General features: G+C 34.2%; 1 protein-coding gene across 1 annotated transcript; it reads left to right on the top strand.

The window, feature by feature from the left end:
- The first annotated feature begins 218 nt into the window (after positions 1-218).
- Positions 219-15,528, top strand: LOC148956916 (uncharacterized). The gene is made up of 4 exons (XM_089096856.1): positions 219-342; positions 3,464-3,981; positions 12,173-12,460; positions 15,004-15,528. Exons 1-4 carry the CDS (start codon positions 264-266, stop codon positions 15,301-15,303), a joined length of 1,185 nt encoding a protein of 394 aa, XP_088952982.1. The 5' UTR covers positions 219-263; the 3' UTR covers positions 15,304-15,528.
- The last annotated feature ends 20 nt before the right edge of the window (positions 15,529-15,548 follow it).

Here is a 15,548-nt window from a genome sequence, read left to right as displayed (position 1 = left end):
CTTTCAGTTAAAAAAAACTTGTGTTTTTTAATTTAATAGTAAAAAAGAATCTAATATCGCCTGTATGTTTGGCGGGACTCCATTTACGCTTGCTTTTGTAAACAAATGCTTCGTTCCCGGAATGCGTGAGGCAAGCATATTTCCGATAACCCCGATGGGGGTTACCAAATACCCTCCCATTTTGTCTCGATTCAAGAGATGCATTCAGTCATACGAGGCCGGTGTGCTAGTGAAAGTAAGAAAGAAGGGTTAATGTCACTAAAATGGCAACTGCTAATGATCTACAGGCTCTTGAAAAAGCCGTATGGAAAGATCTTGGAATTGAAAAGGAGTCGGTAAAAGGTATGAAGTCTACTTAGTGTGAAAACATTTTTGAGTATATTGAATTAAACTTCAATCTGTTTTTTTTTTTTTTTTTGTACTCTCGTGCAATAGGCTAGCCAATCTATTTTGATGAAATTTTCTCATTTGACCTATAAAAAATATACCTTAAAAAACTTTGTAAGTTATTAAATGATACTGTTTTTATGGGATAAGCAAGCATTTCGAACTTGAAGGCCCGAAAATTTTTCAGCATCAGTACGTCCCTGACCAGGGCCGTATCCATAATTTTTGTTCTGCGGAGGGGCAGTTTTTTTGGGTGGGGGTACAGAAAGAGCTTTAAAAAACGAATCGAAAATTCGTTTATTTTGTTACGTTTCCACGAGTCGGACAAATATTGCAGGGGGGGGGTTCGTAACCGCTCCTGGATACGGCCTATTCTAGTCAATTTGTTTGTTTTACATCCGTTCGTCTTATATGTGGAGAAATACATTTGGTCAAACAACTTTCAATCTGCATTTTTTAATAGAATGCAAGTAACTTTTAGAATGAGGGGCTTCTAATAATAATAATAATTTATTTTAATAAATAATAATAATAATAATAATTTATTTTAATCATCTTTACAAGGATTAAAAATACTGTTATAGTTGATAGCGAATCACCCTCTCGTTAATACCTCGCTCTTTACGCTAAAGTTTTTTATAGTACATTTAAAAGAGCTATTTATTCTAATATAATAGCCTTTGTGATTCTGGAGTCACTCTTAAAGAATTGGGACAAAATTCGAACTTTACTTTCTTATTACTTTCTTATTTACCTTCAATTAAAAAAAAAACTTGTTTTTTTTATTTAATTAGCTTAAAATAGATGGCCGATATCAATGAACCGACCAATCAAAATTAAGCAAATAGACCTCTTGACTGTTTTGAGCAAAATGGCTACCTCAAAATTGTGATTGGGTGACTCTTAGTTGTATGGGGGCTGGGTAGCCAAAAAGGTTGCAGAATGGAATAGTTACCGTTCAATAACTTTTGTCTTCAAGAGCGCGCTAGAATTTGCAATGTGCAATTTAGTGAGCCTCCTTTGAGGTTTCTAAGGCTCCCTCTTCCTCATAGTATCTCTTGAAAAAAAATACATTGAAGTCTTATGGCTCTTTACTACAGGCAACAGTAGAGTTTTGCGTCTAAAACAACTAAGCAGGACCTGAGGCCGAAGGGAACAAATTACACTGTGACCTATGTCCCTAAGTGTTCTATGTGGCCTATTTTTCCTAGTATGCGTGATTGCCGAGTCCCTCCCCCTCTGACGGTGTCCGTATGTTAGGGGGGGGGGTACTTGTTAATTATTAAGAACATATTCAAGGATTTTGATTTGTGGATCTGTAAAAACCGGTTTCATATTTCATGGCCACAAGACTTATAGTTTGACAGAACACATTTGACTTATATAATTTGGGCTATATATTTGCACATTAGGGGGTGGGGGTAAAGTATTTGGACAGCGTGAAGTTAAAAAACAATTCTTGACTCATAATATGCAGAATAATTGTAGCCAACACAGTACCTTAGAAGGCACCAAAACATTTAAAAAGAGTTTTTGTCTCTTATCTGTTTGAAGCTCAAATCCATAAGCCCCTGGCCCCAAGGGACTTTTATTTACAAATAAAACGTTGATTGTGGCGTGGGAACTTAAGAAGTAGGGCCTGAAAGAGGGTCAATAACTACTTTTTTCTGATCTGCTTTAAATGTATCTTTAAATCTTTCGGCAAAAAGAATTGAAATATACAAGAAAAAGTCGAAAAAGTTTATTCATCCGAAAAAAAGCCCCAAGGAGGGAGGGGCAAGGTTTGTGGCTCCAGGGGTTACAATGAAAAAAAAGGATTAGGCTGAAGCCCCCTCCCCCCAAAAAAAGACAGAAAATTTTATTGACTTGAAACTTATTTTAAATTCTTGGGCCAAAGGGATCCCAAGCTTTTTTTTTAATTTTTGATCGGCTTGAAACTTACATATGTAAAAATCTAGACCATGGGACAATGCACAAAAATGATTGGTAAGAAATATTGGTGCGCTCGAAACTGGAGCTCAGGAAAAAGATTCTGTCAATAAGTCCTTGATTAAAGATAAGCGTAATTTTTAGAAGAACTTCTTAGGCTGATGGCGAGTGATGGGCACGGTTACTGTGAATATGGCACCTGGAAATGGGCCAAAAACTCTTCTTTCACGCTTCTGAATGATGGCGAATAAAAAAATGCGTGATAAAATAGGTATCAATAAATTGAAGTAAGATTTTTTGTTTGTTTTGATATCAATAGTGCAAACGAAAGCGATCTTTTAGAGGGTCTGAGCGGCTTTTTTTTTTTTAATTTTTAAGTAAAATTAAATAGTCACTGATTGTCATTATTCCATTTTTTTTTTTTATTCTTTGCCCTTGATTAGATCTTTGCTTATCTTTTTTATCGTTGATGTTTGTATTTAGACAAATAGAAAACCCAGTTCAAAATACATGTCGCTTTCAGTAGAGTGCACAAATGACATTGGACTTTCATATTGTATTGCTTTAGGAAAGGGTGATTTATTTTGTTTTGTTTGATTTAATAAATAACCATTTTCTATTCATTTTTGCCTTTGTTTATTCTCGCATTTTAGGCAAATGCGTAGTTTTTGTATTTGGATAGGGGTGTTAATAAAAAAATCCAAGTGAAATAAAGGGTGCCAAGACATTCAAGAGTCACCCCCTTTTGCAAGGGTGCTTTGATTCAAAATAGGCTTGTTTGTGCTCCTTTTTAGTTTGACATTTTTTTAAAAGTGTAAGAATGCAAATCTTATTTTGAAGACATTAAGAAATTTTGTGGAGAATTTCATAGAGGCATGAAATTCATCACCAAAGATTGCCTATCCCTTGGCCTTTTTTTTAAAGATAGGAAACATTTTTAGATAGGATTTTTAAGATAGGACATTTTTTAAGATAGGAAATAGTTTTGCGTGGTGTTTTCCCCGTACTTTTATATGGACAATTAAATTGATTCGATTAACTTTCCAACTAGTTCTAAATTAATTTAAATGAACTATGTAAGTTAACGTACCTAAGTGGTTAAGTCAAAAGTGTGTATTTTATTTAGCAGTTCCATGGTTTGTTTTAGGTATTGACTATGAAGAAGAAGTGGAAGAACAGCAACAGGAGAGGACTACTGAAATATTGTTTGAAGTGACTGATACTTCCATTCAAGCTATTGCTGCTTTGATCAAACAAGATAAAGACGAGGTCTGGGACTCTGGCATTGATTCTGATAAACCCTGTTCCCCTGCTCAGAATCCTTTTCCAGAATTGGAGTCGGTTCCCATCCTTCCAAGCTTGATCGAATATAATTATGATGATAACCCTGGGACTGAAAGCCTTCCAATAGTGGAATTCGACGAAACTTGTAACGAGGCAACGAATTTCCAAAATTGTGAAAATGTAGAAGAAGTAAGGGTAACTATCGATACAGTTGACAAGGGAATCAAACCAGAGGACGTTAAAGTAATCGCAAGAAAATCCGTACCAAGAAAAGGAAAAAATGAACATTCTAGAGCTTCTAACAGAGAGAGAACCTTCACTGAAAGCACAGACGAATTTCCTGGTGCTACAAGTAGTATTGATGGCCAAGGGAATATTCTAGTAAGTAACATGGATTTTTTTTTCAAATTAGGATTCACTCAGATTCTAATTCTACTGACCATTGCATATTTTTTTTTTCTATAAGTAATGAGGACCGTATCTGGATTGTATCTGTTATGGACATACCCATTTTTAGACTTTTGTGGTAAGATTCGATTGAAGAAAGACTTATTTTTCTAAAATTAAATTCCAAAATATTGGGTATTTTATTTTGAATGGGGTTAGTGTCTAAAATGTCATAATTTAATTTGTGAGCTTCTGTATTAAAGCAAACCTATTTTCAGCTTTGTCATTGATAGAATTGGTCATTTTTTTTTAATTCAAGGCTGATCTTGGTTGCAGCGGTACCGACAATGATGTAGAATAGCCCATAGTTTCTGAATTTTAAGGAAGAAATTTGGGAAAACTATTTACTGTAATAATTTTCCCAACAACAGCAATAATTTTAATAGAAAAAGAAAAGGCACGATAAAAATAATAAACACAACTGTAAATTACATCAACATTTTTACGTGTGGCAACAGCAGGTATAAGTTTTATATATAAATCGCACAAAATTCATCCGATCAATTTATCAACAATTATACATATTAAAGAAGACGATTCTATTTTTTGTTGTTACTTGTTTTTTTTTTATGAAGGAGATTAAACAAAAAAAAAGTTTTCGCAAATTTACAACATTAAAAATTAAAACAAATAAAATTATTTCGTATATGATAGGGACTGTTCCTTTTTTTTATGCTAAACTTTGACTTTATCTTCGAATCCTTTGAGTGCTTGAACACAAAATGAGAGGTATTTTTAAGGGACTATAAAACTGTAAAGAGCTATAAAGAGACGGTCTCTTATTCAAAAACACAGTTCATATAATTATCCAGTATGATCATTCCCTATCTCACCCAGGGTTGCCACCCTGAGCTGGAGAGGAAAAATTTACTAGATCGCATCTGTTTTTACTAAATGCTAAAAAAAAATTTTTGCGCATGCGGCTACGCCGCACGCGCACCATCAAGCATCGATTTTTACTATAGGAGGATAATCAATACGATTTTCACAATCTTTTCTTCTTTTTTTTCTCTTTTCCTTTTCATTTCGTTTTCATAGTATGATTGAAAATTCCGGAAACCTACAAGTTCAAAAATCCTTTTTTTGGATATATATATATATATATATATATATATATATATATATATATATATATATATATATATATATAATGTTACATTTCTACTTACTTTTAATTTCTCTCAGCAGGCACCTTTTTACTGAATAAAAATTTTCAAACTGAGGAGATTCACCTAATCACCTTAGGTGGTTGGCTTTTGTTTTGATTCCAATAGATTCATAATCATCACAAATCCAAGTGTCCTTATAGCTTCATTTTTAGTTGGTAAGATTTGATACACAGAAAGCTGATTTTGTCGACCTTTAGACGCAGGAAGGGAAGTGTTTGTTTATGAAAATAGGTGACTGCTTGTCTGTCTCTGAGACAGACAAGCAAAATTGTAAATTGTAATACAGACAAGCAAAAATTGTAAATTGTTATATGTTTACGATAATTTTTTTCCCTGAATTCATGGAAAGTAAAAAAAAAGTTTTGTTTACGTAAACCATGAATTTTTACTAGATTTTGGGAAATTTACTAGATCCTCTAAATTTACTAGATTTTTTTTTTTTACTAGATCTAGTAAAATCCTACTGGCGGTGGCAACCCTGATCTCACCCATTATAAAAACCCGGACCGGGATGCGAGTGCTCCGGAGCTGGGATGCCAAATGGACACTTTTAGTGCCTTTTGGACACTTTTTCACTCTGAGGGACACCAAGACACTAATCGTTAAACAAATGCATTTTTTTGAGAAAATAGACACTTTCTTTAGTTTTATCCAAATCAAAGCCAAATGTCTTTATTTTTTCATTTTTTTTATAAATACAGCTGTTTCCAATATGTAGTTTAATTTTACGCTATAGTAATGTCTTGGAGATTTTTCTTAGATGTTTTTGTGCCCTGCGCGAACACTATTTATCAACCGAATAGGAATAGGACCTAAATTCTAGTTATGCTAGAACTATCGAATCCATCTTTTTCTTCTATCTTACGGTTGACGTTTGTCATCAAGTCGGTCAACTTCAAGAACCCACCTACTGCTGGTGGCAGTCACCAAGGCCACTGAGAAGGCTGGAAAGAAGAAGTGAATGGCCATTCCCTGCTGGCGTGTTTCGCGTAAATCCCTGTGGCGTGTAGCCGTGTGCATATGGCTATTATTACACTGCTGTCATAGAAAGAAAGGAGTTTTGCAAAAAAGCTGTGTAGCGGCTCAATTTTATTTAGAGCAGCTTGCGAATGTTTCTGTTTTATATTCTATGCTTTCAGCTGTAAATTTTTGTCAAACGCTGGTCGCCAGTTTCTATCAAGTATAACTCAAGCGAATGTATTTCAATCGGCTTCTCACTTTTCTTCTCACTTTTTAGTTCTCGAAAACTTCATTTTTGCTCAGGGCTACTTCTAAACAGGGTTGCCACCCTGGCCTGGGAGAATTTACTAAATCTCAGAGGAAAAATTTACTAAATCGTATCTGTTTTTACTAAATGTTCAAAATTTTTTTGGCGCGTGCGACTACCGCCGCACACGCACCATGAAGCATCGATTTTTACTATAGGAGGATAATCAATAGGATTTACACAATCTTTTTTCCTTTTTTCTTGTTCTTTTTCTCTTTTCCTTTTTTCTTTCGTTGTCATAGTATGATTGAAAATTCCGGAAACCTATAAGTTCAAAAATCCTTTTTTATTATTATTATTTGGATTTACTACTGGATATGCGTTATATTCCAGATGTGGTGTATCCAAGACGTCAAAAAATAGTCTGGAATCTTGGATTCTGGAAATCCAGCTGATGAAGCCCGGCTTTAATTTATCAGTGGTCTTCTGGTCATAAAATTCAGGTATATTGAAAAATTGAAAAACAATCAACGAAGAAAAACAGCTACAACTCATATTCACAAAGCAATTCAGACGATGGAGTGCTTAGTATCTGAGGTGTGTTTGAAAGTGACGGCTTTTGAAATTTGTCCTCCAGTTTCTGTTTTTAGGTTTGAAATCAAAACCCTTCAATTTTGGATTTTTAAGAGGAAATTTGCCAGTTTTAAAACACTAATTGGGCTGGTCTTTAAATAAGGGATAAGCTGCTTACAAAGAATTCTGGCAAATTTTAAAGCAATTAATTTAGGATTTTTTTTTAACTGATTTTTTCTGGATTCTCTCTCGTTCGTATTCAAGGGAATCAAAAACCAATACAATCTATGTCACTTCAAAACGGAAATGACGTAATAGGCTCCCGGTTTAGTTGTAGAATTATTTAAATTAAAAAGTACGCCTCAAATTGGACTAGGGTGGCCAATAAAAAGAAAACTTATATAACATACAATAATTAGTTTAGAAAAATATCACTGTGTCAATAGTCTTCATATCAGACAAATCATACAAATTGAAAAGTAAGAAGGAAAATATATAGTCACAATTAAAAAAAAGTCGCCCTTAAAAGGCTTTAATCGTACTCGGCCTCATCCGAATTTAAAGTATCCGTTAGTGTTGAATTCTGACTGAAGGGATCTACTTGTCTTTCATTTCTTGATAGCCCGAGTCAAACCGCAGGGGATCACCAATTCATGTACTCCACTTGACGACCTGAGTACAAGTTGTTTCGTTTTCATCAGAGACGAGACACTCGAGACATTTAACTTATTCAGGTTTTTAGTTTTGATAACAGATAAAATCAAGAACTGTCTCTGTGCTCCAACAATTGAATGGGGCAAGCTGCAGAGAGTCAGAAAGAACTTGGGCAAGTATGGAAAAAGTTCGTTTCCAACAGCGTCTTTAAAGGGACAAAGCTAACTAACAAACGTAACAGCTGTTATGAGAGTCGGGGAAATTTTTCTGAAAACAAATTAAGCCGGCATACCTGTCCTGATTTTAAATAGTTTGCCTTTCAAAGCAAGTGTCAAGAAGAAGCCTAGAGAAAAGTAGAGATTTTTAAGCGCTAGGGTTGACGCGAAATCGAAAAATGAGAGCAATAGTAGCCATAATATCTAACATAATCGAAATCAGGTTTTGTAATGAATGGACCCTAATTGTTTTACTGAATTCATGGAAAATAAAAAAAGTTGGTGTTTCCTACAAATCATGACTTTTTAATAGATTTCGGGAAATTTACTAGATATTTTAAATTTACTAGATTTTTTTTTTTTTTACTAGATCTAGTAAAACCCTACTGATGATTGCAACCCTGCTTCTAAATGCTCAGAAAACGGCAAGATAGAGGAGTTGTTAAACGATTTTAACCACTTGAACAACCATTTGGCTGAGTGGTTAAGGTGATAGACGTCTTAGTTTAACTTTAAAACCATGTAGGTCAAAATAGAAATTTCGTTGCTACAGCCGTTCGTACCTTTTCGCACACAAAGTTTCTTAATAGCTACCGAAGATCAAAGACTTGTATCTTTTTCGCATAACTTATGAAAATGCCGAAGTGAAAATAAATCTAGATGGTTGGTTCTTTACTTTTCGACTAAGATAGGTAGCGGTATCGATAATCGATATAACATTTCACTCTGTTGACATTCTCATGACGAATTTTTTTCTGCCATCTCTTCAAATTGAACTAGCACTAAACTTAATTTATAGGTAGTGTTAATGTCAAAGCTGGATATACCTGCAGATCTCATGCAGGTAACAGACTGCTAGGTAGCAGAACTAAGAAGGACGAATTTCACAGGTTTTTCGGCACTTTGTTCACAGGTTTTGAAAATTCATAGTGGCAACCCTGTATTTTGGCTAATTATCTAGAGGGACACTAAAAGTGTCCTTTTTTGGCTGATTTGGACACTTTTGTCCCTAAAAGTTTTGGCAACCCTGCTCCAGAGAACGTTTTTGCAGATATTAACATAGGCGGTATCAGATCTTTTCACGGGTAGACAAGTCAGATTTCTCTTGGACGCGAAACTTGGCTTCAACGTTGGAACACTAATTTTGAAGAAACTAATTTTAAATTAATTTATTCCAATACATACATGAAAATCGGTAGGTAGTAGTGTAATGTTATTATTAGATGTTTTTAGGAATTAAAAATAGGTTTCGAAGTCTCAAGTTGGTTTCAAAGGCATTTTGAGACAGTTTCTTTTGAGAAAGTTTATATATATATATATATATATATATATATATATATATATATATATATATATATATATATATATATATATATATATATATATATATATATATATATATATATAATATATATATATATATATATATATATATATATATATATATATATATATATATATATATATATATATATATATATATATACACTACGAAAACTTTACGAAAAAGAAAGTTTTTTTAAAAGAAAAGTAAAGGCCATATTAAACTTAAGATTAGTAGAAATAGAAGCCTACAATAATTCAAACTCAAAACGACCAGTATATATATATATATATATATATATATATATATATATATATATATATATATATATTAATCTATATATATATATATATATATATTAATCTGGGTCTGTGTTGATGGATTTATTATATAATAATATATATATATACACTACGAAAACTTTACGAAAAAGAAAGTTTTTTTTAAAGAAAAGTAAAGGCCATATTAATCTTAAGATCAGTAGAAATAGAAGCCTACAATAATTCAAACTCAAAACGACCAGAAATTATTATTAAAGAATAAAAAAGGAAAGGAGAATAATTGGTATGGCGGTAATCAATCAGGAACCCTTATCGCTATCTAAATTCAGAAAGTGCAAAGATTTTAAACAGAGGTGTTAATTGTTTAAAGTTCAGGAAAGGTCTGCCCATTTCCTATGAAAACATTGATTGAAAACAAAACTAGTCTTATCTAGGCTCTCCGCCAAAACAGGTAACTATATTTTTAAAATATCACAGGAAGTACAAGCTGACAAAATTAAGAAACCGACGTGAAAAAAAAATTATAAACTCGCTAGGTGTGGATCCAGAGGGGGGGGGGCGAGGGTTGCCCCCGGAAAGTAGTCTAATGCACGTAAATAACGCACGTTTGCATTAAATAAACTTGCTCCTAACGTAAGTTTGTCGGATCAAACTATTTTGTGCCCCCCTCCCCTAAAAAATCCTTGATTCACCCCTGAAACCATCACACCTATTCCACCAGTTATTAGAAGAAAAAAAAGCCCTTATTTTCACAAATTTCATCAATCCCCAGCCTCCTTTTTTACAAAATCCTACATAGGTCAATCATTTGAGTCCACTGTATGTAAATAATAGATTAAGTCATAATTTGTATATAAATTAATTCATACCTGTGAGATGGGACACTTGCAAACCACTTGGCTGGCTCACCAAGTTTTTTTCTGCTTTCGCAATTACGAACAATGCACGTTGTAACCATTTATCATACTAACCCGCTAATGCAGAAATAAGTGGGAGGAGCTTTTTGTTCGCACCGAGAACGAAGACCAGAAATGATCTGCGATAAGCTTACTGGATAATTATATGAACTGTGTTCAAAAAATACTATTGAGCCATGTTATCATGCTACTGGAGTATCTTAACCTCAGCTTTTGCTTCTTATAACCCTTTGAATCAATTGACGAAGTTTCTTTCTATAGTCATCCTTTGACTCCACATTGAGATCTCACTCTGCTCCTCGCGCCTAAAAATGCTCACAATTGATAATAAATGAGATACGAGAAATTACTGTGGACGAATAGAAGATCCTATAATGAACAGAAATTAAAATTCAAAATAACTACGAACGTTCAGATAACAGATTCTGCAGTGAGATTCCCAATCGAACGGGAATTCCAATAAATAATTATACCAAAAAAAAGATAATGAATGAACTTTATTGAAAACAAAAATATTTTTTTTTGTAATATTTGTATTAGACTGTTCAATTCTACAATTTAAAATGGGCAGTTTTTTCAAAAGTTTACCTTTAGATTCTATTTTGTTTAAACATAGAAAGTTGATTCCTGTTGTCCATTGATGCCTAAATAGGACTTTTAACTGAAACTTTAATTTTTGTTTATTTCTAGATAATTTTTGAATCAGCTTATTTGAAAGGATTGTTCAAACGGAAGCAAATGATGCAAATTTGCTTCATGTCGGATTAATGAAACAATTAGTAGCAAGGCAAAGCAGTTTTGTATTTTTCAACGAAATAATGTAAAACCAGAAATAATAAAATATGATACTGTTTTATTAGCTAGGCAACACGCGAGACAGCCACTCGAGAAAACAAAGGGTTTCTCACTCCAGGAACTATATTTAAACTTTAGATTTTTGGGTTTTAGGGGAGAAAAGGTACCTAAGTTAGGTTACGTATTTAATATGTGCTATGCTTTACCCCCCCCCCCCTAATGTGTAAATATATAGCCGAAATTGATTATTACTTTTGAATTTTGATTCGTAGTTTTTAGTTTTAGTCAAAATATAACTTCCACTAGAGCTAATTCTGCAAAAAATTGCTGGATGGGAGACAAGTTTTTGGCCCGTAAATCACTTTAGAAGTGTCCTACACTTGACACATAAATTTAAAATCGACCTCCCTTGCCATTCCGCAGATATGTCATTTTGATAAATCTTGATCATAAACGGTGCCTTTGGACTCGTCTGTGCCCCTTCGCTTGGGTCAAAATTGAAGATAAGTTTGCACCCAAAAATCCCATGGAAAGTTCAACCTGGTCCCCTAAGTAATACCTGATATAATGCAGATACAATATTTGGATAATATGGATACAGACGATGTAGAGCATTCAATCGAGTGGCCTCCCCAACTTTCTACGACCACCCCTTCCATACGAAGTAGCTGGGGAAAATAAAAATGACATCAAATGGACACGGCTCTTTACCATGATAAGTGAGTTCAAAGCGTTGCCTCTTGACACTGGAGGGAAGGTAACCGAATATTTGATGTCAGAGAAAATAGATCTTATCTGTTGATTCTCGGTCAAAGTTTCACAGTTTCATGATACAATTATTTTAAAACTAAATCTCTCACTGAATAGTAAATGGCTGTGACAATGTCACCCTTCGTGAGAGCTTAAATAGTGTTTAACCACAATTTTTCTCCAGATTGCTGAATTCTTGGATCTGTAATTGAGGCCAAACTTAATTGCTTATATTTTTAGTACGAGGTTCGATGGGGTAAGCATGCATCCCCATATAGTGACCTTGATGAAGGATCATCAGATGTTGGCGATTGTACAAATAGTCGGAGCAGATGGGAAGACCAGTTTGACTGCAATCGACCTCAGAAGAAAAGACGATACGAAGAGGAGCCGTCTACCGACCCTAATGTAGAAAAATCTAGAAAAAATGCTATCATTGCAAAAAAGAACAGAGATAGGAAGAAGCAACGGATGGAAGAGCTTCTGCAGAGAGTCGCTGAATTAGAAAAGGAGAACTACGAACTTAAAGTAAGTTTTATTTACGAAGGTTTTATATTAGCTTAGATTAAACCGTTGAATAGCCCAGCTGAGTAAGATACCTCTCTTAGACCAAAGTTGGACCAGTCGCAGACTTTGGTTGTGGTATGATGTTCCCTTTCAGTAACTGCTCATGACAAAAACAGGGATTTTCTTCCTTCCATCATGGATTGAATAGATCCCGAGCCCTGATAAGACATCTGGGACAATAGATTTTACTAATGACTAAGTTTGGTTAAAATTAAAAAACACCATGAACATCTTGATGGACTCCATTAACCCCATCCCCTTCATTCTATCTCTATTAAGATTGGTCCATATTGAACAAGATCTTCTGGGAGATGTCTGATTCGCATTAATATAAGCATACTTCCCATACAGAGGTAGTCAAATACGGACCGCAAAAATTCAGTGTAGAATTCCGCTCAAACTCCATTGAATTTTATTAAAATATAACATTCAAGTGACAAGAATTTGCTCCTCTTTTCGGAGGTTAAAATGTGTCCAGACGCCAATCAATTATCATGCTCATACCTCCCACCACGTCTGGTTGGGATCTGAGATTCTCTACTGGTATTAATGGCTCTATGGCTTATTAATAAGAATGATTTGGTGGGGCCCTTTACTTACCTCAAATAGACTGGAACACGCTCTGACCCCAAAAAGGTTGTAGTTAAGATGGTCTCTATCCCTCTACTGAATTTACATGAGATTGAAAGTCTCCTTCTGAAAGGTGTCGACAATAGATTAGGACCGATTGTCACTTACTTCTAAATGACAAAGGTAGCACATCTAACTTTACTCCTGGCTAAGTTTAGGCGACGTCATAGAAACACTTATTTTTACTAAAATGAGCATGGGCATTCAGAAAACCGTTAGATCTCGTTCCCTTTGGGAAACAGTTAGATCTCCTCCCCAGGGATCAGTAAAGATTGGATTCTTATCTCCAAAATGCATAGTAAGGGCAATAACTATTGCATGCAGTAGTTTCGTTGTCCCTGTTCCCCTTCTGATGATAATAATTTTATGAACTCTCATATCCCGCATAGGTTAGATTAGGCATAAATTACTAAACAACAGCACTAGGACACCTAATGTTTCCATTAATTTCCAGTTAGTTTCAACACCTTATTCCGGTAGAATTCTAAGGTTTCAAAAATTCGCCCTGACAACACAGTCGGATTTGGGGGGCTTTTTTTCGAGGTTCAGGATGAGAAGGGGAATCCTAGAATCCCAAGTCAGGAAAAAACGTTGGACATCTGACCGAATTATTTAAGATTATGCATAAGACAAATAAATATTTGTACAGTATTAATAAACACTAATAAATAAACACTCGTACATTGAGCTGTATTTTAAACTTGGGTCTTCGTGGATGGGCTGTTCCAATCCTGAAAGACTTGCTCCGTAAAATTGCTAAATTTGACATGTTTGGATCCTGGTTCTTGGGGGAGTGAGGGTGTATTTCCTCAGAATCTTCCCTCACCGATTATTTTAACATGCGCAGTAAAAGAATTCATTCTTTTTTTGTGGGGGGGGGGGGGTGAATATTGTATTTGTAGAGCAGGAGCTCAAAATTATACTAAAAAGTACATGCAGATGAAGAATTTGTCAAAACGCAGGGGTTGGGGTTCTTGCGTCTGCAAATGATTATTTCAACCGTTTAGAGGGGACGCAAGTATTTCTTTTCTTTTGCTTTATATACTGTTTGCCTCTGCTTTTGTTTGCTCATACTCAGAGGCCCTTATTCTCAAGGTTTCATTGAAATTTTAAATTTTTTTAGAAATGGGCATGACTCCTTTCCAAAACAAAATATCACGTGTTCGTCTTTTTTTTTTTTTTTTTAATAATTAATTTTTATTTAATAATTTTAATGAAACTTAATTTTATTTCGCTTTATTTAGCCTAATAACGAATTGTAATGTTTTATTACATGTTTCAGTCTGACCTACTTTGTTCTTAAATTATCTGTTCCTTGTACAACTTTTTGGTGTTGTTTTTTTTTTTTTTTTTTTTTTTTTGCAGTTTCAATTTAAGATGAAAATATTGCTATCATTTGGTAGACACAATTCCATTTTTAATTAAATTTTTAACTTGCTCTGTATTTTTTTTGTCGGTTTTCCTTTTTAACCAGAAACTGCATTGACTACGACAAGAACGAAACAAAGTTTAAGTCTTAAAAATATCATAGTTTGGAATCGGCGGGTTGATGGACTTTAAAAACGCTAATTTCCTATCCTAAGCTTGGCTTCTGGTTGTCTGTATTACAAGTTGTAGTATATTACTTACCTTAATTTAGGCGTTTCGATAGTTTCAAAAGTAAAGTGCGCTATCTATGTAAGTTTAATATTACAGATGACATTTGAGCTTTCTCTTCTTGTCGGGAATCTGGCAAATGTAAAGTGTAAAATGAAAACAGAAAAAAAAATCAAATTAAATGCTAGGAAATTTGTTTTCATTAACATGATTGTTTATAATGGTTGTGTAAGACTTTCTAGTGCATACTTGTATATATTTTTATATTTACTTTTTAGCGCGAGAGAAAGAAGTTGACATCAACTATAAATTGTCAAGACGACGAGATTGTATATCTTAAATCCGTTATTAGTAATGAAACATCACTCGGTCCATTATTAGAACAAATGAAGTTGTGTCTTCCTGCTAGGTTTTCAAATAGCTTCAAAAACTCTCGTAGAAACGGTTCAGGAAGCAGAAGTGATATTAAACCCACTGGCGGTATATGTGTACACGTGGATGGTAACAGTCTGTCCTTAGAAATGTGTCGTATGTGTTCCAAGATGTCAAATGGTGCCCCACACACAATAATATCTTGAGCTGTTATAAACACACTGTAATTACCATCTCTGTTGGTAAGTTTTACAGTGTGAATATTCTATGGTCTATTTCATAAGTGTATCCGGTGGAAGCAGTGATCTTTGACTCAAGTGCTTAAGGTTTTCTGGCTGTAACTCAAGTTTGTGATAAAAGAAATTGTGCATATATTTTATTATCTGATTTCGTTGATCTCCTAGGTGTAATTAAAACTTTGCTTAAACTAATTTGATTGTTCACTGGCTTG

Source organism: Artemia sp. Qi Xiang Cuo, chromosome 1 (genome assembly GCF_049724085.1).
Source record: "Artemia sp. Qi Xiang Cuo chromosome 1, ASM4972408v1, whole genome shotgun sequence".
Taxonomy (NCBI): Eukaryota; Metazoa; Arthropoda; class Branchiopoda; order Anostraca; family Artemiidae; genus Artemia; species Artemia sp. Qi Xiang Cuo.
This window is presented reverse-complemented; position numbering and strand designations above follow the sequence as displayed.